We start from the raw sequence: 21,446 nt of genomic DNA on the forward strand, positions 1-21,446 counted from the left end.
TTTCCAAAATTGCAGTGACAGTGCTGTGCAACATGAGCAGAATATGCATAGTTTTTTGATTGGCTACAAAAAGAACAAGTTCATTGAAGCAAGTGATTGTACAATATAAGTGAATTTTTGCATGTGTTCTCTAAAAAAGTTGCAAGCCTGTGAAAGAACAGACACTTTGCTTTGAAACAACAAATTCAGTTTATTCTAGCTTCACTCTAGCTTTTTTTTTTTTTTATCAACACTTTGGTAACTTGGGTAAATGTTTCGAACAAAAAGCTGAGAATATCGTGTTTTCATCAAAGACTTTGTCTAGATTGGATTCAGAATGATCAAAACCTAGATCGTGTCCATCAACACCCCCAAACATTTCATCTGATAATGTTAGGCAGTTTTGATTTATATGCTGTTTAATGTTTGTTGATCACGTTAGCTTAACTGTGCTTAAGCAATCTTTTAGCCGCTCCTTCTGGAATACGCAGATATTTTTCTTCGCTTGTTTTTAGACCTGGAGATGCTATACTCTTTTAGAAGATGAGTAACAGTGCCCCCTCCAGTGAAAACATAAAAAAGACGGAGAAACTGGTCAATTGCAGGGAAGCGTTGTCACAAATGATAGAACATCTTTTCAATGGCGGGGAAAGATTTAAAGTTAGATAAATGGGTGCAGAGGTAATTTTAATAAATTTTTTGAGGAAGAACAATTTTCTGCAGTGGTCCGTTCTATCACTAAATCACTGTAGACATCCAAAGCTCTAGATCTAAACAAAAAGTGAGGTGAATCGCCAAATGCAATATTATTCATTTTACTCACTATCATGTTGTTCTAAACCTGTGTGAGTTTCTTTCTTCTGCTGAACACAAAAGAAGATATTTTTAAAAATGTTGGTAACCAGACAGTTGATGGTAGCCATTGATTTCTATAGTATTTTTTTCCTACTATGGTAGACAATGGCTACCGTCAACTGTCTGGTTACCAACATTTTTAAAAATATCTTCTTTTGCCTTCAACAGAAGAAAAAACTCACACAGGTTTGTAACAACATGAGGGTGAGTAAATGATGACAAAATTTTCATTTTGGGGTGAACTTTCTCTTTAAGAAATACACAACAAGTTAGCTCTATGCTAAGCTAGTAAGCAAAGATGTTAGCATGCTAACCAAAGATTAACTGAAAACAAAAAACAGGAAATGTTTAATTTGACCAGTTTTAGCTTCAGTAATATAATGTGATATGTAATTTAAAAGCCATTTATATACATTTTGTGATACATCACATTAGCGATGTCTTATTGTGCTGTGAATTTCTGTAGTAGGATGAGCAGAAACTTCTGACATTGGACACATGTTTGGTTTCAAAGTCTTTGTTCATAATAGGCCTTAATGGTAGTCGTCTCTAATAGCTATCTATTATTCTGGGGGTATGCAGCGGTAGTCAGAAATGTACATTATAATTTTCTGTGTTCATTTGACCTCCTATGATAACTGTGTAATTGGATATGCTGGTTGATGGATCTACATGTTGAGAGGCCTGTGTGTGCATTTCGTCTGGGGTTAAAGAAACCCACGGGCCCAAGCCAGTGCAGACCACCTGCTCGCCCACTTGCTATCTCCAGCGGAAACAAGCTGAGCGTCAGGGGAGATCTCAGACACAGTAGGCTCTTAGCAGTATGGGCTCAGCTGGTAGCTGCCAGGTCACAAAGTCATTAATTGTGTGTGTGTGTGTGTGTGTGTGTGTGTGTGTGTGTGTGTGTGTGTGTGTGTGTGTTCTACTGTGTGGGTGGCTTTGGATGTCATACTACTGAATTAAAGCTATGAGGCATAGCAGCTGTATAATCTCTGAAGACTGACTCTGAAACTAAAATGGCTGCTTTTTGGCAGTAATTCAGATGTAAATATGGTAATGGCTCATTATGGTCACTGTAAAAATGAAGACTGGCCACAGCCTGAGTGTAATGTCATATTATGATGAACGTTATATTCATAGAAGATCTCTTTATTGTAATGCAAAAAATAAGGAAGACTTTTTAATTTTCAAAAAAGTAAACTAAAATAAAGCCTGATTTTTATCAATTAGAAACATAACTGTTAGAAAGTTCTTTGTATTCATGTTGGTTTCATATGATTTTGAAAAACAATCTAAAATTGTCATGTGGTGTAACTATAAAGTAAAAAGTTCTATATTTTCTTTACACATTAATATCATGAATTATTAATCACACTACATGACATTTGGCACTTATTGACTAGTAGACTTTTCTATGAAGTCATTTCCTGTTCTGTTTTGTATTGTTTTTTTTCTGCATGTTAGTTTCACCATGTGAATTATTATTTTGTATTTAGTTTTTTATTTTGATTTGGTGGACAAAACCTTTTCAAATATTAATAAGTAGTGAAGCAATTTTTTACATTTTTTTTGTTTTTCTTTTCAGGAATTCCATTGTTTTGTAACAAGATCATGTTGATATTTAGATTTGAACTCAGAAATGTAAAAACATGCTTATCTATGCGTATTCAAATAATTACATGTATAAATTTCATTTGAATGTATTTAATAGATTAATAGGATAAAGAAATCTTCAAATATCATGAGAGGTGTTAAAAGAGTTTGACTTAATGCAGAAGACCACACAAACCTGAGTGTTATCAGTGGCACTCCCTTCTGTCCTGAGGGCAGGGCAGTGAGAAAGAGATTATGGTGACAGGCTGCACTGTCAGTACTCAGTATTGTTGTGTGAATGAGCACCATCAGCACATCTGATTCTGACATTCTTTAGCCTTCCCGTCAGGTCATGTGAGTGTGAAGCACAGGGAAATGTGAGTGATTGAGACAAACAAAAACCGATTTTGTGTACATAACCTAAAAAGGATACAGTAGGGTTCTGTAAACCAAAAACATTAATGAGTAACAAGTTTAAATTTAGCCATTTACTAAACACAGACAAACTGGAATAGTTTATTGGCCAATTAAAAGAGCGGAATTAACTGTTGTATAATCAGATTATCAGTATTGGTCGATATTGGATATTTAATTGTGCATACTCAATTACAATTACTATTAAAGGATTAGTTCACTTTCAAATTAAAATTTCCTGATAATTTACTCACCCCCATGTCATCCAAGATGTTCATGTCTTTCTTTTTTCAGTCAAAAAGAAATTACGTTTTACGATGAAAACATTCCAGGATTTTTCTCCATATAGTGGACTTCAATGGCCTCCAAATGCTTTGAAGAAAGAAGCTCTCTTCTTATTCTTCTCTATTAGAATGCCGGCAGTGTAGACACTGCTAAGTGTATTACTGCCCTCCACAGGTCAAAGTTTTAACTAATTGTTATATACTTGCACTAGCATATTGTATATGACAATTTAGTTCAAACTTTGACCTGAGCAGGGCAGTAAGACACTTAGCAGTGTCTACACTGCTGGAATTCTAATAGAGAAGAAGAAGAAGAAGAAGAGAGCTTCTTTCTTCAAAGCGTTTGGAGGCCATTGAAGTCCACTATATGGAGAAAAATCCTGGAATGTTTTCATCAAAAACCTTAATTTCTTTTCAACTGAAGAGAGAAGGACATCTTGGATGACATGGGGGTGAGTAAATTATCAGGAAATTTTCATTTGAAAGTGAACTAATCCTTTAAGATTAATTTGTCATCATCCAATGCTCACTTGATGTTAATCTTTAAAAACACTAATAATTTACACTAATGTCATGTAATCTTTAGCAATATAATTATATTGTCATTATAATATATATATATATATATAATATAAAGTCAGAATTGAGAATTTATATCTCAATTCTGAAAAAAGAAAGTCAGAATTGCAAGATATAAACTCACAATTGCAAGGAAAAAGTCAGAACTTTTGAGTTCATATCTCACAATTTTGACTTTATAACTCACAGTTGCGATTTTATATACCACAATTTTGACTTCACAATTTATATTACAATTGCAAGATAAAAAGTTGCAATTTTTTTTTTTTTCCTGTGGTGGAAACAAGCTTCCATATCATTTGGTTTTCACCCATAACATGAAAAATAATCATCGATAGTTACCCATAATTTTAATATCGCTGCATGCGTAGATTCTGATATTATTGTCATTTGCAGTGCTTCAAGGAATGAGCTTCATTCCAACATAAAATTAAAATTAAGACCACAGTTTTTATTTGGATTTGTTTTGAATCCAAATTTGAAATTTTGTAATTAATTTCAGAGCTTGTTGGCTTGGTTCACTGAATTTTATTGAGTTTAAAAAATGCTTACAGAGAAAACGAATGGGGAAAATAGCCAAGTGTTCATGTCTACTATTGTGTGTGTGCAGGATTTTGTAAATATATGCCATTACATGACAGAAAGTCATTGACAGGGTGTGTATACGAGTAAGTGGGTGGGAGAGGTAGCACACCATTGGACTGGTGTGGAATGTCACACCGGGATTAGAGTTTTGGGATTCAGCTCTGGGATGTGTCATATCTACAGCTCATTCTGACTCAAACACATCTCGGCCTCATTTTGGAGACAGCCAAGTTGATCGAGGCCCTTGGTCCGTTAAGGAATATGTAGGTGGAGCAGGTCAGGTGGGGGTGGGTGATGATTCTGAAGGGCGTGTGATATGTTGCTCAGGTTTCTCAGTACAAAACTGAATGTACAGTAATAAACTTTTACTCATTAACTAATCATCATCCCAACTGTGTGTGAAGTCCAAAGTAGAGACAACAATACATGCCTCATATGAGCTCAGAAACAGCAGTGAATCAATGGTTCGTAAATCATTTCCCCCTCATAGCAGATAGCACGCTAGATGTAGATATTGTGGGTGGCTGCTTACTACCTCAAGTCAAAAGAGCCCATGGATTCTAGATATGCCTCAGGTCCTTCCTTTAGAGTAAATCTGTAGGATCTTTCATTTATTTTTGGGTGTGTCACCTGTAGTTGTGTGATTGACCTCGCCCTTCAAAACAGACCTTGTGTTCTGCATGCAAGTATGCACTAGTAAGACTTTCTAACTGTAATTGTTTGTTCCATGACCAAAATCAGAAAGGTGTAGAGCTGATCTTAAACTAATCTGTCATAATCTGCTATGTTTTATTGCCTTTTTTTTTTTTTGGCAAATGACAGTATAGTGTATGGATATACCAAAGTGGGTGTGTAAATGTGATTCTTGAGAAAACACCCACACCCAGTGTTCACACAGGCACTTGCTATAGTTCACCTGCAGGCCTGGCAGGAGTTGCTGCTTGTTGCATTTTACGTGTTTTGACAAGTTTTTGACTTGGCTACACCCATCTAGGTGTGTCCTGATGCCATTGCCATAGTGAATGGAGTTACTTCTTTATATGCAAATCCTCTTTGCTATGACCCTGAATGAAAACTAGTCGAATAAATAAATTCTCAACTCTAAAAGAACCATTTCAGTGTAGTGTAGTACACACAAAAAACTATTTGTGTCAGCAGCAGGCATATTTTGGCATGAGTAAATGCTCGCAGCAGTTGCAAACCAACAAACATCTGCTTTAGTATAGTTGTTTGTGCTGTTTAGAGAAAAAGTTTGCCTTGTTTGTGGCACCCGAGCCACCTTCGAGTGCAGACATGTAAGGCATTCAAAATATGTGTTCAATCTGTTCTCATGATGTTCTATAAAGTGTGGCACATGTGCATGAAACAGGCGTGTTGATTATGTGATCTTTTTACAGAGTGAGTCTAAAATCTTTCATTTCATTGCTTTTTGGTTGTAGGGCTGTGGCCAGGCGTTCCTGCCGTTTGGGGAATGTCAACCCTCTGATTACGTGCATTTTGAAAAGTTAATTGGATTGAATCCATCAAACCACTTTGTGCATTTAGGTGCTTGGTTAATAATACATACTAATGTTTTATACAGAATTCATCTGTTGCATGGCTTTGTTAGTTCTCATTAGCTGCTCTAATAAACCGATCAGGTTCTTATTCCCTGAGGCCTATCCCTGATCAGTCCCACCTCTTTTAGGAATATAACCAGAATAGAACAGCTGTCATGAGTGCTGGGATGCTCAGTCAGATCTTATTCGCTTATTGGCAATAAAAATATAATGTGTTTGCTTTGTTGTTGTTGTTGTTAGTAACTCTTTTGAATTGAATCTGCTCTTGTGCTTTGAAACTGTATAGTTTTTTTTTTTTTTAGTTTTATTTATCTGTACTTTAACCTTTTATATTTGAAACCTTTTACTATTATTTTTAAATCCTGAACATAAAATTTGACTTTTTTATCCAGTTAATTGGAAAATAACACTTCATTTATTATTTATAAAACGGTTAGTTCCTGTCCTTCATTCTGATTGGTCAATAGCTGTTTTATTCACGAAATCTGTTTAAATGTTGGATGTATCATCTTTTCCTTTTAACATTTAAGGGGTTTTCACGTGACTAACACTGCTAGTCAAAGCATTTGTCAGTTGCGTCCTATTCCTTTTTTCCATATAAAAGTCTTTTCTACTGACTGACACACTCATAAAGACTTTGCCGCCATCTAATGGCGTACTAATGTAACTTCTGTTGCTGTTCACGGTCAGGGACTATTTTTCTGGTGGAAGGAACGCTTTTAGAAAAAGTTTTAGGGCTGCACAACGATTAATCGCGATTAATCGTTTACAAAATAAAAGTCTGTGTTTACGTAATATATGTGTGTGTTCTGTGTATAATAATTATGTATATATAAATACATGCACATACATGTATATATTTAAGAAAAATAATGTATATATTTATATATAAAATATTTATATTTATATGTAATCTAAAATATATATAAATATGTATATTTATTATACATGTATATATTTTTTAAATTTATATATGTATGTGCATGTATTTATATATACATAATTATTATACACAGAACACACACATATATTACGTAACACAGACTTTTATTTTGCAAACGATTAATTGCGATTAATCGTTGTGCAGCCCTAAAAAGTTTATTTCATGAAAGTTGCATTGATACATATTTCTGGCTTTAATATTTGTATTGTGTGGTAACCATTTTATAAAAGCAATAAGGTACTCGAGGCTAGTGCTGTATCGTGAATATTATTGCTTACATAAATAAATTCATATATAAAAATATTGTTTATCTGTCTGTTTGTCTGTCTCTGTAATATTTTTTGCTAATAATTTATGTGGGATTAATAGACTTTGTAACACAATTGGTTGCTATATCTGTCAGTGTTCAGTGTTTCCGTCTTTTCTCTGGTGATATTTACACTTGGTCGTTTTATGCATTTATATCTGTCTGGTCATGAAAAAAACAAATGCATTTGGCAATCCAGTCAGTCCGACTACCTAATTAGATTGTTTATTTGAGATATACAAGTTGTGAACTTGACCAAGTGTAAAGTGTTATATTTGCATATAACACAGAAGTAGTAGATCAGATCATTTATATCTGTTTTATGGAGACACATTTATGTGGCCAAGTGTAAATGTAATGTTTATACCCAATTGGATAGTAATCCAGCTGTCTCATAAATGCTCTTCTTCTCCTCTGGAGTTTAAAGGTTTTGGTTTGATACAGTCAGAATGTGTTATAAAAGAGAGCGTGAGAAATGGATAATGTACTGTAGAGTACATGAAGGAGGGTAGGAGAGAAATAATTGATGACGTATGAGGAGGAGTTCAAATAAAGCCAAAATGGCATTACAAGGTGCAGATAAAACTAAAAGGAAAAAAGTCATGGCAGGCAAATCAATTTTGTGTGTTCCTGCTTATTTTGAGAATAAGTTTTTATTGTTGCCTTAAGTTATGAATGGATTTTAAGAAACAATACTGCTCACATATTATGCTTTCACCTAAAATGGATGTTGTAGTTGTGCGTTTAAAAGTGTGAGAGTATGAGAAAGGGGAGGGCTTTGGTGTATAGGGGTGTGTACTGTAAATGTCGTAACATGCAGAGCCGGTTTTGTGAGGTTGTTGTGCTTGCAGTCGAGCATTAGCTCACACGCCTTGTTTGAGAAGCCAAGGGTCAAAACCTACCGCTGGAATTCACCGTCACTGTCGCCCCCCTCCCTCCCTGCTTCTCCACTTCTCCCATGATCACCAGTTTCGATTGCTTGTGTTTTTTTGAACTTCAGTTTCTAATGGTGTTTTGTCTTGCTGAGCAACAGAGAACAGATTGCAGGATAACTTAATTACATTTTTGGCACAAATCAGTTTTAATATTTGTTTAATCCATGCTTGTTTTTTGTTTTACAGGTTTTACTTTTGGACTGTTTGGTTTGAGTCCGGGAGGCCAAAATGGAAATGCACTGTAAGTACATGTAATTATTACAATATTAACACACCACATGATTCAATTATTATTTTAATGTTATGATTGATAATAACATGACTAGGGTTTAAAGACACTTAATATTCAGTAATATTATTGATTTGACTGCACTTATTGACCCTATTGGTGACACAGTGATGACACCAATATATATGACACCACTGCTTTCTGCAGAACTGATTTATAGCTGATTTGACTACTATTACTACTATTTCATAATTGAAGAATTTTGCAACAATGAAAAGAACTGAACTGAATCATCATTGAATCCACATTCCATTGAATTTTTTGATCCGTTCTCCTGTCACAAATTAAAGGTGCCGTAGAATGAAAAATTGAATTTACCTTGGCATAGTTGAATAACAAGAGTGCAGTACATGGAAATGACATACAGTGAGTCTCAAACACCATTGTTTCCTCCTTCTTATGTAAATTTGATTTGTTTAAAAGACCTCCGAAGAACAGGCGAATCTCAACATAACACCGACTGTTACGTAACAGTTGGAATCATTAATATGTATGACCCCAATATTTGCATATGCCAGCCCATGATCAAGGCATTAGACAAGCCAGTATTAACGTCTGGATCTGTGCACAGCTGAATCATCAGACTAGGTAAGCAAGCAAGAACAATAGCGAAAAATGGCAGATGGAGCAATAATAACTGACATGATCCATGATAACATGATATTTTTAGTGATATTTGTAAATTGTCTTTATAAATGTTTCGTTAGCATGTTGCTAATGTACTGTTAAATGTGGTTAAAGTTACCATCGTTTCTTACTGTATTCACGGAGACAATAACCGTTGTTATTTTCATTATTAAAAACTTGCAGTCTGTAATTCATAAACACAACTTCATTCTTTATAAATCTCTCCAACAGTGTGTAATGTTAGCTTTAGCCACGGAGCACTATCAAACTCATTCAGAATCAAATGTAAACATCCAAATAAACACTGTACTTACGAGATTAGACATGCTGCATGACGAACACTTTGTAAAGATCCATTCTGAGGGTTATATTAGCTGTGTGAACTTTGTTTATGCTGTTTAAGGCAGTCTCGAGCTCAGGGGGCAGGGAGCACAAGAATTTAAAAGGGCCGCAGCCTGAATCAACGCATATTTAATGATGCCCAAAATAGGCAGTTAAAAAAATGAATAAAAAATCTATGGGGTATTTTGAACTGAAACTTCACAGACACATTCAGGGGACACCTTAGACTTATATTACATCTTTTGAAAACGCGTTCTACGGCACCTTTAATAAATTTCTCTCACAATATCACATCTGTCACCAAATATGCAATCTTGAGTCTCAGACCTTTCCAGTGATATGTTTTTTGTCAAGATTAGAAAAAGTTTTGATCATTTTCATATTTTGTAATATAAAACATGACGCCACCCACTAGGGGGAAGAGCCCGCTAAAAGGAACTTTAAGCACAATTTCAATGGTAACACGATATCCATTTTCAAAATGGTTTTCACAGGATGGATATTGAGGGTGTATGCTTTTGAACAATTTCCAATTTATGGTGATTAATAAAATATGTGATAGGACAAAAAAAAACAATAATAAAAAAGAGCGCCAAGCGTCCTGCTACGAGGATTGCTTTTAGCAGGCTCCTCCCCCTAGTGGGCGGTGTCAGTTAAGAAGTTAAAATGAAATTAACATTAAAATATTGTGCATTATAATCCACTTTTATTAGTTTTGAGGTCATATATCCCCTTTTTCCTATGTTCCATGATGCTTTGCATGATTATGGATAACTTCAGAGGGTGTTTTTTATGGTTTTGCCGAAACACTAGTAATGGATCAACTCAAATCATGTTGTGTTTATGTGTGTGTATCAGTGGCAGAGGCCCCAGGAGCGGTGAAGGTCACAGAGTGGCAGCAGTCGTATTATGGGACAGATTCAGGGATCCAATCAGGAGCCACTACAGTTCGCTCAGATGAAGATGGAACAGAGTACAGCACCAAGAAAATCACCTACACTACCACAATCACAGAGAACCCTGCAGGTAAAAAACATCATACGCTGTATATCAAAATTATTTTATGATGTATTATTTATTATGCTTTGAGAGGATCCACACTATGCTATTTATTTCAGATTATTTCCCTCCAAAATAAGCAGAGAAAATGCAAAAACAAACCATTGAGTTCAGTTTATAATTCTTTCTGTATAATTCTCTCCTATAGAGGTGGAGTCTCAATACAATATGACCCGTGCCCAGCGCGTGAGGGCGGCCATGTTTCCTGAGACGGTGATGGAGGGGACGTCCATCCTTTCCACACAGATCGATTCGTCCCAGCAGACCAATGTACAGAAGCTGGCTGAACCATCTCAGCAACTCAAAGCCGCCATCATTCACCTCATCAACTACCAGGATGATGCCGAACTCGCTACACGAGCCATTCCAGAGCTCACCAAACTCCTCAACGATGACGACCAGGTACCGTATTAAACATCTGATGATATCATAACACTCACTCTCTGCTCTTTCTCTATTTCTATATCACAAAAATGTATCTTACATTATTAAGCACAGAAGCTTCACCTTTGACTCTCTCTCTTGACTTCAGGTTGTGGTGAATAAGGCAGCTATGATCGTGAACCAGCTGACCCGCAAGGAGGCGTCCCGCCGGGCTCTGATGCAGTCCCCGCAGATGGTGGCCGCCGTCGTGAGAGCCATGCAGAACACGTCCGACATGGAGACGACCCGCGCCACGGCCAGCATCCTGCACAACCTCTCACACCAGCGTGAGGGGCTGCTCGCCATCTTCAAATCAGGGGGCATTCCAGCTCTGGTGCGCATGCTGAGGTGAGAAAGAGTCTGCCTTAAAATTTAGATTTGTTTCATAATTTATTCTCTCTCATGTCATTTCAAATCTTTTATTTTGTGAAACACAAAATGAGACTTTAGGCAGAATGTCCAAGCCTCGGTTTCCATACAATGAAAGAACGATGATTCATACTTCAAAAAGCGAAAAGTTAAAGTCTTAAAAAATTAGTGTGTTCTAAATTCTTTAATACCAAGGTTGGATATTTTGATCTAGTTCATGCATTTATTGTATTTTATTGGTGAATATGATAAACATAATGGTAAGTAAATCATAAAGTCATGTCAATTTTTGACTGACTATTGAAAAACTATTGAAGACTTGATTTATAAGAAGATTTCTCTCATTTCACTGCACACATTTTATTGCAAATTTGTGATTTAGTGTTTTATTTACATTGTTTGGAACTTAGATATTTCTAATCATGAGGAAATTACTCCAGCACTTGATTTGAAAGTGGATAATGATACTTCAAAAAGCTGCAAAAAAGTCCTAAAATTTAATGTGTTGTAAGTTCTTTAATACCAAGCATGTATATTCTGCATAAGATCTCCTTGGGGTAGGCTATTACTTTAGAAATAAAAATTAAAAACTTGATTTATAAGCCTAAACTAAAGCTATATATATTATATATATATATATATATATATATATATATATATATATATTTTTTTTTTTTTTTTTTTTTATTTATTGCAAATGTGTGATTCAGTATTTTATTTGCATTATAAGGAATGTGGTTATCCGCAATTATTAGGAAATTACACCAGCACTTGATTTGAACCATCCAACCCACTTCTTTTTCAGTTCTCCGATGGATTCTGTTCTTTTCTATGCCATCACCACCCTGCACAACCTGCTCCTGCACCAAGAGGGAGCCAAGATGGCGGTGCGTCTGGCTGACGGTCTGCAGAGGATGGTTCCCCTGCTGAAGAAAAGCAACCCCAAGTTCCTGGCCATCACCACAGACTGCCTACAGCTGCTTTCCTATGGCAACCAGGAGAGCAAGGTGTTTATGTTATACATGTTGATAGAATATAAATATTATCTATTATAAGTAGCCTACTGTATTTAATAATATATATATTTATAATAATATATTTTAAAGTAGTTATGTATATGTAGGTTAGAAATATATATATATATATATAGATAGATAGATAGATAGATAGATAGATAGATATTAGTATGTGTATTTTAAAATATTATTCTAAATAATATTTTATTTAAAAATGAATTATTTTTATTTTAATTTATTAATGAAATATATTCTACATTATTAGCGCATAAAATAATACAAATGAATGTAAATGTAAAATTAGTAGTTAATGTTCTGTTTCTTGTGTTCTTGTTCTTTTATGTAGAGTTTCTTAAAAATGTGATTGTTTTATTGTCTCACAGCTGATTATTCTGGCTAACGGTGGTCCTGAGGGTCTAGTGAACATCATGAGAACCTACAACTATGAGAAGCTGCTCTGGACCACTAGCCGTGTGCTCAAAGTGCTCTCTGTCTGCCCTAGTAACAAGCCTGCTATTGTAGATGCTGGTAAGTCAAACTGGAAAGCTGAACCGCACTTCTAAATATAGTAATTAGTGTTTTTAATTAGTTGTGCTTGCTAAAGCAACCTTCATACTTTCTGTTAATTGTACCAGTCCACTATGGACATGAATGATAGTTGAAATTTTTATTGTGGCTTTTTTATCAAAATTGTGGTTGCCTGGTGGACAATAAAAACACTATTCACAAGTGTCACTTTAGTATCTTTGAGATACTATTATTGTTTTTGTTTTTTTTTAGTATTTTGAATTTAACAAGCTGAAATAAATTGAGGTTTTTCAATATTTTATTTCAGTTAACATTTATTTTTTACGTCAAGGAACGAAGAAGTTTTTTTTTTTTTTATGGTTTTAGTTGTAGTTAACTGTAATAATAGTACTATTTACAAATGTATCTAACATTTTCTCTCTCAGGTGGAATGCAAGCTCTTGGTAAGCATCTGTCCGGCTCTAGTCAACGTCTGATGCAAAACTGCCTGTGGACCTTGAGAAACTTGTCAGACGCTGCAACCAAACAGGTCAATTTATGCATCCAACACCATCTAACTATCACACACACACAAAATCACATGTTAGGTTTCCATGTTTTATGTGGACTTTCCAAACTGTATATTCTATCCCCTAACCCTAAAGCTACCCATCACAGAAACCCTTTTTACATGTTCAGAAAACATCACTTCGGATATTGTTATCTTTGTGGGGACATTTTGTCCCCATAACGTACGGTTTACACACGCATAAAGAGACAAACTACCACTATACCAGTAGTTCTAACGAAGGAGGTCTCAGGATGACTTAAAATTATTTAAATTAATACATTTTTATTAATATATTAAATAATCTCCAATCTAAATTAAAATGCTAAAAAGCATAAAATTGTTTTTTTACAATAACTAACTTGTTTGTGTGGAAAACATGTTCTCAAAACTTCTAGAATCATGAAGTTAGCAAATTGTTTGATGTATTTTGGTTAATGTATCGCCTTTTTTATTCTATCAATACAAAAAACTAGAAGTGTTTTTCATAACAATGGAAATATGTATACATAGCATATATGGTGGGTCCTTTGAATATTGTGTTGGACAGTGAGGGCCAATGAGTCAAAAAGATTGAGAACCCCTGCTCTATATAAATTGCACTCCGAAATAAAATGTCAAAGTCTCGCTGCTTTAACTGAACTTGATTGCTTATCAGGAAAATATTCATTGGTGCCAACACATACTCTCTCTCGCCCCCTGCAGGACGGAATGGAAAATCTGCTCCAAGTGCTGGTTGGCCTGCTGTCATCTGATGACATCAACATGTTGACCTGCGCTACAGGCATCCTGTCCAACCTCACCTGCAACAACACACGCAACAAAACACAAGTGACCCAGAGTAACGGCGTGGAGGCACTGATTCACACCATCCTGAGGGCCGGTTCAAAACAGGACGTGATCGAGCCAGCTGTCTGTGCCCTGCGCCATCTCACCAGCCGGCACCCGGAGGCTGAGGCCGCACAGAATGCCGTACGAATCCATTACGGCATCCCCGCTATTGTCAGATTGCTCAATCAGCCCTACTACTGGCCAGTCATTAAGGTAAGTGAGAGAAAAACTGAGAAAATGGACAAATTAGCACCTTATTTAAAACTTATTTAAGAAAAAAAAATTTATATTCCTAAAAGTTTTCAGGAAAACACATAATCAATTAAAGGTGTGATAATATATTTTTGTTTTTATTATTTTGTTCTTATTTTAAAATACAGTGGTTTTGGGCTTTATACTGACACCTATTGGTGTGGATGAAGCATTACGCAAAACCAATGCCACTGTAGGAATATCCCATTCACAAGAGCTTTTGTCACCCTTGATTCATTTATTCCACAGCTGAAAGTGTCCAAAATAGGCAGGTTAACAAGTTCAATTAAGTAAAATGAAGGGACCACCGTGAAGGGGCTGTATGTAGAGTAAAACAACTTTTAATAAGCCACAGAATGTAAAAGCTTTTAATGTGTATTAAAGGATTAGTTCACTTTCAAATAAACTTTTCCTGATAATTTACTCACCCCCTGTGTCATTCAATATGTTCATGTCCTTCTTTCTTCAGTCGAAAAGAAATTAAGGTTTTTGATGAAAACATTCCAGGATTATTCTCCTTATAGTGGACTTCAATGGCCTCCAAACGGTTGAAGGTCAAAATTACAGTTTCAGTGCAGCTTCAAAGGGCTTTAAACGATACCAGGCGAGGAATAAGGGTCTTATCTAGCGAAACGATCAGTCATTTTCGAAAAAAATGTAAATGTATATGCTTTATATATCGCCTTCCAAGTGCTTCCGCCAAAACCGCACTTTCGTATTCTTCAAAAAGCTTACGCGGTATGTCCTACGCCTTCCCTATTCTACTTACGGAAAAAACAGAACTGGCACCGTGTTTGTTCCGTAAGTAGAATAGGGAAGGCGTAGGACATACGGTGTAAGCTTTTTGAAGAACATGGAAAGCGGAAGCACGTGCAAGGCGATCATTTGTGTTTATAAAGCATATACATTTACATTTTTTCGAAAATGACTGATCGTTTCGCTAGATAAGACCCTTATTTTCCTTGTCTGGTATCGTTTAAAGCCCTTTGAAGCTGCAATGAAACTGTAATTTTGACCTTAAACCTTTTGGAGGCCATTGAAATCCACTATAAGGAGAATAATCCTGGAATGTTTTCATCAAAAACCTTAATTTCTTTTCGACTGAAGAAAGAAAGACATGGACATCTTGGATGACATGAGGGTGAGTAAATTATCAGGAAATTTTATTTGAAAGTGAACTAATCCCTTAATTGTGTTACAGGGCTATTGCCTAAATTCACAGGCCCTGGGATAATATTTTATGGGTGGTCTCACTCTCAATGAGGGCCTTATTGCGTCTCCTGTTGTGCAGTATAAACCATATTTTGCTGATCTCACGTTTTTCTTCGTCACAGGCTGTGGTTGGTCTGATCCGTAACCTGGCACTGTGTCAAGCCAATCAGGCTCCTTTGAGAGACGCTGAAGCCATTCCCAAACTGGTTACTTTGCTTTCAAAAGCTCATCAGGATGCACAGAAACACGGTTCATCTGCTCAACAAACATACCAGGTATGAGTTCCCCACCTTTCGCTGTAATTGTGTGACAAACAAATGACTTCCCCAAATATATGACTCTTATGTGCCAGATCTTTTTATTTATTCAAAAACATGTAGCGCAACAACCAGAGTATTCCAACTCCCAAACAAATGACACTGAGTCTGTGCTTTTTAGTGTATCAAAAACATGTAACACAATTAATATAGTTCAGTATCCAAATGAATGACCTAATGAGCCAGTTCTTTTGTGGTCAATAAAAAAACATGTAATACAACTAGTATAGTTCAATATCCAAATGAATGACCTAATGAGCCGGTTATATTTTGGTGAGTAAAAGAACAGTGTAAATTGAAATAATTGAGAAGAATCAAAACCAGAATTATTAATCAAATGACCTTTTTTCTCTCAGGATGGGGTGAGAATGGAAGAGATTGTGGAGGGCAGCACTGGTGCTCTGCATATCCTGGCCAGAGATCCTATGAACAAAGCAACCATTGCCAGCATGGACACCATTCCTCTGTTTGTTCAGGTAAATCTTACTCCTTTCCACCAATATACTATGTTGTGGCCATTTTATACACGTATATGAGAGCGCGTTTGTACGTAGCCTTTGCCCTCAGTCTTACATGCTCAGTGTATAATAGACATCTGTTTTCTGTCCCTGCAGCTGTTGTATTCTCCATTGGATAACGTCAAGCGTGTGGCAGCTGGTGTTCTGTGTGAACTGGCTCTTGATAAACAGTCGGCTGAGATCATTGATTCGGAAGGAGCCTGTGCGCCTCTCATGGAGCTCCTCCATTCCAGTAATGAAGGAATTGGTGAGTGAGAGAGAAACATCAGAGAAACAAGCGAATAACATAACGGTTAGCATAACCGAAGCATACTTGCCTGGCCTATTGTTTCATAGTCAAAAAAGAAACTAAAGAGATACTACTCGAGATAACAAAAAACTACTCTTTAACAACAGATATCCTCGTTGACTAACTATTTTTTAAAGGGTTAGTTCACCCAAAAATGAAAATTCTGTCATTTATTACTTACCCTCATGCCGTTCCACACCCGTAAAACCTTAGTTAATCTTCAGAACACAAATTAAGATATTTTAGTTGAAATCCTCCATAGGGATCCTCCATAGGGAGCAATGACACTTCCTCTCTCAATATCCATAAAGGTACTAAAAACATATTTAAATCAGTTCATGTGAGTACAGTGGCTCAATATTAATATTATAAAGCGACGAGAATATTTTTGGTGCGCCAAAAAAACAAAATAACGACTTATTTAGTGATGGCCGATTTCAAAACACTGCTTCAGGAAGCATCAGAGCATAATGAATCAGCGTGTCGAATCAGCGGTTTGGAGCGCCAAAGTCACGTGATTTCAGCCGTTGGCAGTTTGACACGTGATCTGAATCATGATTCGACACACTGATTCATTTGTGCTCCGATGCTTCATGAAGGTCTTACGGGTGGGGAACGGCATGAGGGTAAGTAACAAATGACAGAATTTTCATTTTGGAGTGAACTAACCCTCTAAGGGGGTAAAGAGAATCACACATCTCTAGTTTAAATGAGTACAAAGACATTTTTATCACTCATAACTTCTGGAGAGAAATACTGCAGACACTGGACAAGTATGAAACTTTCTAGTGTGCTTGTTTCAAGGGCCTGTTTTTGCGTATGCTATCAAATAGAGTATACTTTGAAAGTGTATTGTTCGGCCGTACGTACACACTGAGAGTTTGCATCAAAACAGAAGTATACTTTCGGGTTAAGCGTGTAACAAAGCGTGTTTTTTCTTTCAGCCACCTATGCCGCTGCTGTTCTCTTCCGAATTTCTGAGGACAAAAACCCTGACTATAAGAAACGAGTATCAGTGGAACTCACACACTCGCTCTTCAAACACGACCCTGCTGCTTGGGAGCTGGTGAGTTTGCCCCCTGGTGGTGTGGAGGTTTCATAGCAAGTTTTAACAAATTTTTCTTCTGTAATATGACACATAATTATAAGTGAAACAGGATATTCAAAAAGAAAAACAAATATTGACCTTATTTTATCATATTTGTTTCTGAAAAGTTATCTTTATAGTTGTGACCAGACTTCTGAAATTAAAACCAGAGACATTTTCAGTGTTCAAATTATCATTGATATCTCACTTGTTATTATCTATGAATTAAAACAACAGCAATACGTTTTTGTTTTCAGTTGTTGTGTGTTCAGTATACTATTTTAATAATTAATGATTGTTATTTGCAGGTCAAACTAACCCTAACTGGTTTCTACGGAAGAGGATTAGGGCCAAGCAATAATAAAAAAATAAAACCATCTCGAGATTAAAGTTGTTAAATTTCGAGAAAAAACTCGAAATAAAATGTTGAGAATAAACTCGTTAAATTATGAGGAAAAAACTTGTTAATTTTTCGAGAAAAAGGTAGAGATAAAATGTTGAGAATAAAGTCATTAAATTACGAGAAAAAACTCGTTAAATTTCAAGAAAAAAGTCGTTAAATTATGAGATATGTCGTTAAATTTCGAGAAAAAAGTCGAGATAAAATGTTGAGAATGAACTCAAACCCTTTTTTTTTTTATTATTGCTTGGCCCTAATCCTCTTCCATAGGTTTCAATATAATTCACCAAAAATTAAATTATGAAAAATAATAAATAGTAACCATTGCAAATAGCAAACAGATCAAAACAGTATTATAGTATAACAAAATTATGAAAAATGACACATTACAAAAATAAAGCAATAAATGTAAGAACATATAGTAAATAAAACTGTATTTAACAAAATTTGTAACTATTGTATTTAATGCTTACATTTTCATAAACTGTGAATATGCCCTATACAGTAATTACAAACTTTTCAAATGTTAATTTATGTTTGTGCTTTTGCAAATCTCTAATTTGGCTTATTATTTTGCATTTTATTTTATTACATTATTTTGATATTTTGCATTTAAGCGTTTTGCAAATTCTTTCTGCAAATGTATATCAGATGTCTATTATACAAAAAAGTCATTTTTGAAATTTCATGTTGACTTTAAAGCCAAATGGTCCTTATATGACAATATGGTGACGTAAATCACAACAAATAAGATCATTTATTAGAAATATGTACATAAGATGTAGGTTTTTAACAATGTCCTTGTTACATTTTAGGCACACGGCAACATGGTAGAGCATGGCATGCAGGATGACGGTTAGTATATCATCTCACCATGATTTGCCAGCTAATTATCTCCATGACTGTCAGTTATATCTTTAAAGATTTGAAACTCATAGTTGGTTCTGCAGAGACATTGTGCAGATGGCTAACCTTTTGCAGTGTTGTGCCTTGTGTCATACAGACATCGATGGCTACGGCCCCGCAGGATATCCAGTATACGGTGATGGCATGCAAATGGATGGCATGCCTCTAGATGGCATGCATCAAGAAATGCAAGATGATTATGGGCCTGGCATGGGTTACAACTCCATGGCCAGAGGCTACCATGATAACTACTAACAGGTTATTACTACTCAAATACACTAGTTGTCATTCAAATACTCGAAAATGATTGGACTTACCTGCTGAAGTAACTGCATTAAATTGAGTGTTTTCTATTTATTTCACAGCCTGATGATGAGTTGCGTTCAGCTGAAAGAGGATTATGAAAAATACATGAGACAGAAACTCCCAGCAGAGTTTTTTTTTTTTTTTCCCATCGCTGGGTGCCTGTGGTCCATTTCTCAGTAAACACACACTGACACTGCTGTAATATATGCAATTCTCACTGTGCTGGGATAGGCAGAATGGAGCAACTTTACCCTGCCTTTATACAAGGATGACAGCTTGTTGCATTTTACATGTCTTTTTGTAGAAAATGTTATATTTTAGTGTTTCTTATGGGTGCATTAATACATTGTTGGTAAGAGGACTGGTTAACTATGCCAAAGAGATTTTATTAAAATATTTTATAATGATAATCACATTGCTTTTTATAGTTTTAAGAGTTTGGAAAATGCGATCGAATGATTTAGACTTGCAATGTCACAATAACAGCTTTATAGCTTCGTTCACTGTGGTTTTAGTCAGACGGGTGATCAGAGCTGATCAGAAATCAGCTTTAGTGAGTGGAAATGTCTTTGCATGTTGATTTTCTACAGCGCTTAGTTTTGAGTAGAGTACATCAACATATTTCCTCCCTTACTAAAACTGTCAAATACTGGAGTTCTTACACTAGATCTTTTCCTACTTGTTTTTTTCACTCCATATGTTTGTTTTGCTGAAACTGTCTTAATGTATAGACAAGAAAATACTGATTTTGTTTGTCTTGCAATGCAATGTGGATGGAGATTTTTTTTATTATTTACGTGATGAATAAATGCTGTGCTGATTAAAAGGGACTAATGATTAACTAAACGAGTAAACCTTGAGTTATCAAAACTAGCTCCACATTTGTTCAAATATTAACTGACAAAGGGATACTTTGTAGCATTTTTACTTCACACTTTGTCCAAAAAAAGAAATAAAACCATGTTATCTAATGCTTTGTGACTGGGATATTGAAATTGTTTAAAGGATTTCTGAATACAGTTTTTCTCGATTGCTAAGACAATTCACCATTTTCTCACAGCTATAAACAATCTCAGAACTATACACCAACTTGTACGAACCTCAATCTGTCACGTCAAAATCAAATAGTTTCATCAAAAACATTTATTTTTTGTCAGAATCAAACCTTGGCCTCAGATGACAGACAAAACTTAAAGGTGCTACAATAGGATGTTTTGTTTTATACATTTTTGCAATATTACATGAAACTGTCTTTACTAACTGATAAAAGACTATTTATTAGGTGCACTGAAAGGAATAATGTTAATATACATCATCTGTGCACGAGGTAGGGCCTTAAAAACATCAGCCAATCGTTTACGTGATCATTGCGTAAATGATTGGCCCTCTGGCTTGTCAATCACTGCCGTGACGTTCCTTGTGAGAGACAAGCGCGGCTGCGCGCTCCAGTAACTTTCCACACTCCACAGGCGCCGCATGCAATGTTTTTGTCAGGAGACAGGAGTAACAACTGCAGATTATGAGTTACCTGCGGTGAGTCCGACATAATGAATCCACTAACACGACACAGCGAATGCCGGTGGTAAACACTCGTGTTCCAATACTCGTGCACGAGTTTTGGGAGGCGTTCCCTCGGTTGTTCTTACGCATGCGCTCATTTCAAAAACTCACTAACAGTCTTTGGTTTCTCAGTCGACGAAAAGATCCTCATTAGCATCTTTAACAAATACACAAGAGTGCTTTCATGGCCAGTGAACACCTAGTGAGATCACTTTATAACACTGTAACAAAAACCTCTTGTTGGGATTCAGAAATGATTTTGCAATTCAATGTCTATTACAATATACAACATAATTAAAAGAGTGCAGATACTATAAAATAAAAAAATTGATTTAGGACAAATTAATTTTTATTACACTATTGTAGATGAAAAGCACTGAAAAAAAAGTTCAAATGCCAAAGAATTGATAAGAACTTGTATGCAACACAATATACTGTCAATTACAGTACAGTAACAAATAAATTCAGCAACCTTCAACCAAATTTCATTACAGTATAGTGAACTATAGCAGTTTCTTGGTCTTCTGACAAAATA

The 21,446-nt window shown here is 35.7% G+C and overlaps 1 protein-coding gene across 1 annotated transcript in view; it reads left to right on the forward strand.

The window, feature by feature from the left end:
* jupa (junction plakoglobin a) overlaps window positions 1–20,322 on the forward strand; it is a 29,277-nt gene extending 8,955 nt beyond the window's left edge. Inside the window, exons 2-16 of the mRNA XM_048172536.1 lie at window positions 8,220–8,274; window positions 10,150–10,317; window positions 10,499–10,752; window positions 10,883–11,121; window positions 11,948–12,149; window positions 12,542–12,686; window positions 13,112–13,215; window positions 13,939–14,277; window positions 15,651–15,803; window positions 16,202–16,321; window positions 16,460–16,610; window positions 17,597–17,718; window positions 18,955–18,994; window positions 19,143–19,303; window positions 19,411–20,322. Coding sequence (XP_048028493.1) covers window positions 8,262–8,274; window positions 10,150–10,317; window positions 10,499–10,752; window positions 10,883–11,121; window positions 11,948–12,149; window positions 12,542–12,686; window positions 13,112–13,215; window positions 13,939–14,277; window positions 15,651–15,803; window positions 16,202–16,321; window positions 16,460–16,610; window positions 17,597–17,718; window positions 18,955–18,994; window positions 19,143–19,300 — 2,208 coding nt within the window. The 5' untranslated portion in view covers window positions 8,220–8,261 and the 3' untranslated portion in view covers window positions 19,301–19,303; window positions 19,411–20,322. The remainder of the gene's footprint in view (window positions 1–8,219; window positions 8,275–10,149; window positions 10,318–10,498; window positions 10,753–10,882; window positions 11,122–11,947; window positions 12,150–12,541; window positions 12,687–13,111; window positions 13,216–13,938; window positions 14,278–15,650; window positions 15,804–16,201; window positions 16,322–16,459; window positions 16,611–17,596; window positions 17,719–18,954; window positions 18,995–19,142; window positions 19,304–19,410) is intronic.
* Window positions 20,323–21,446: the final 1,124 nt, after the last annotated feature.

This window comes from Megalobrama amblycephala, linkage group LG21 (genome assembly GCF_018812025.1).
Source record: "Megalobrama amblycephala isolate DHTTF-2021 linkage group LG21, ASM1881202v1, whole genome shotgun sequence".
NCBI classification, from domain to species: Eukaryota; Metazoa; Chordata; class Actinopteri; order Cypriniformes; family Xenocyprididae; genus Megalobrama; species Megalobrama amblycephala.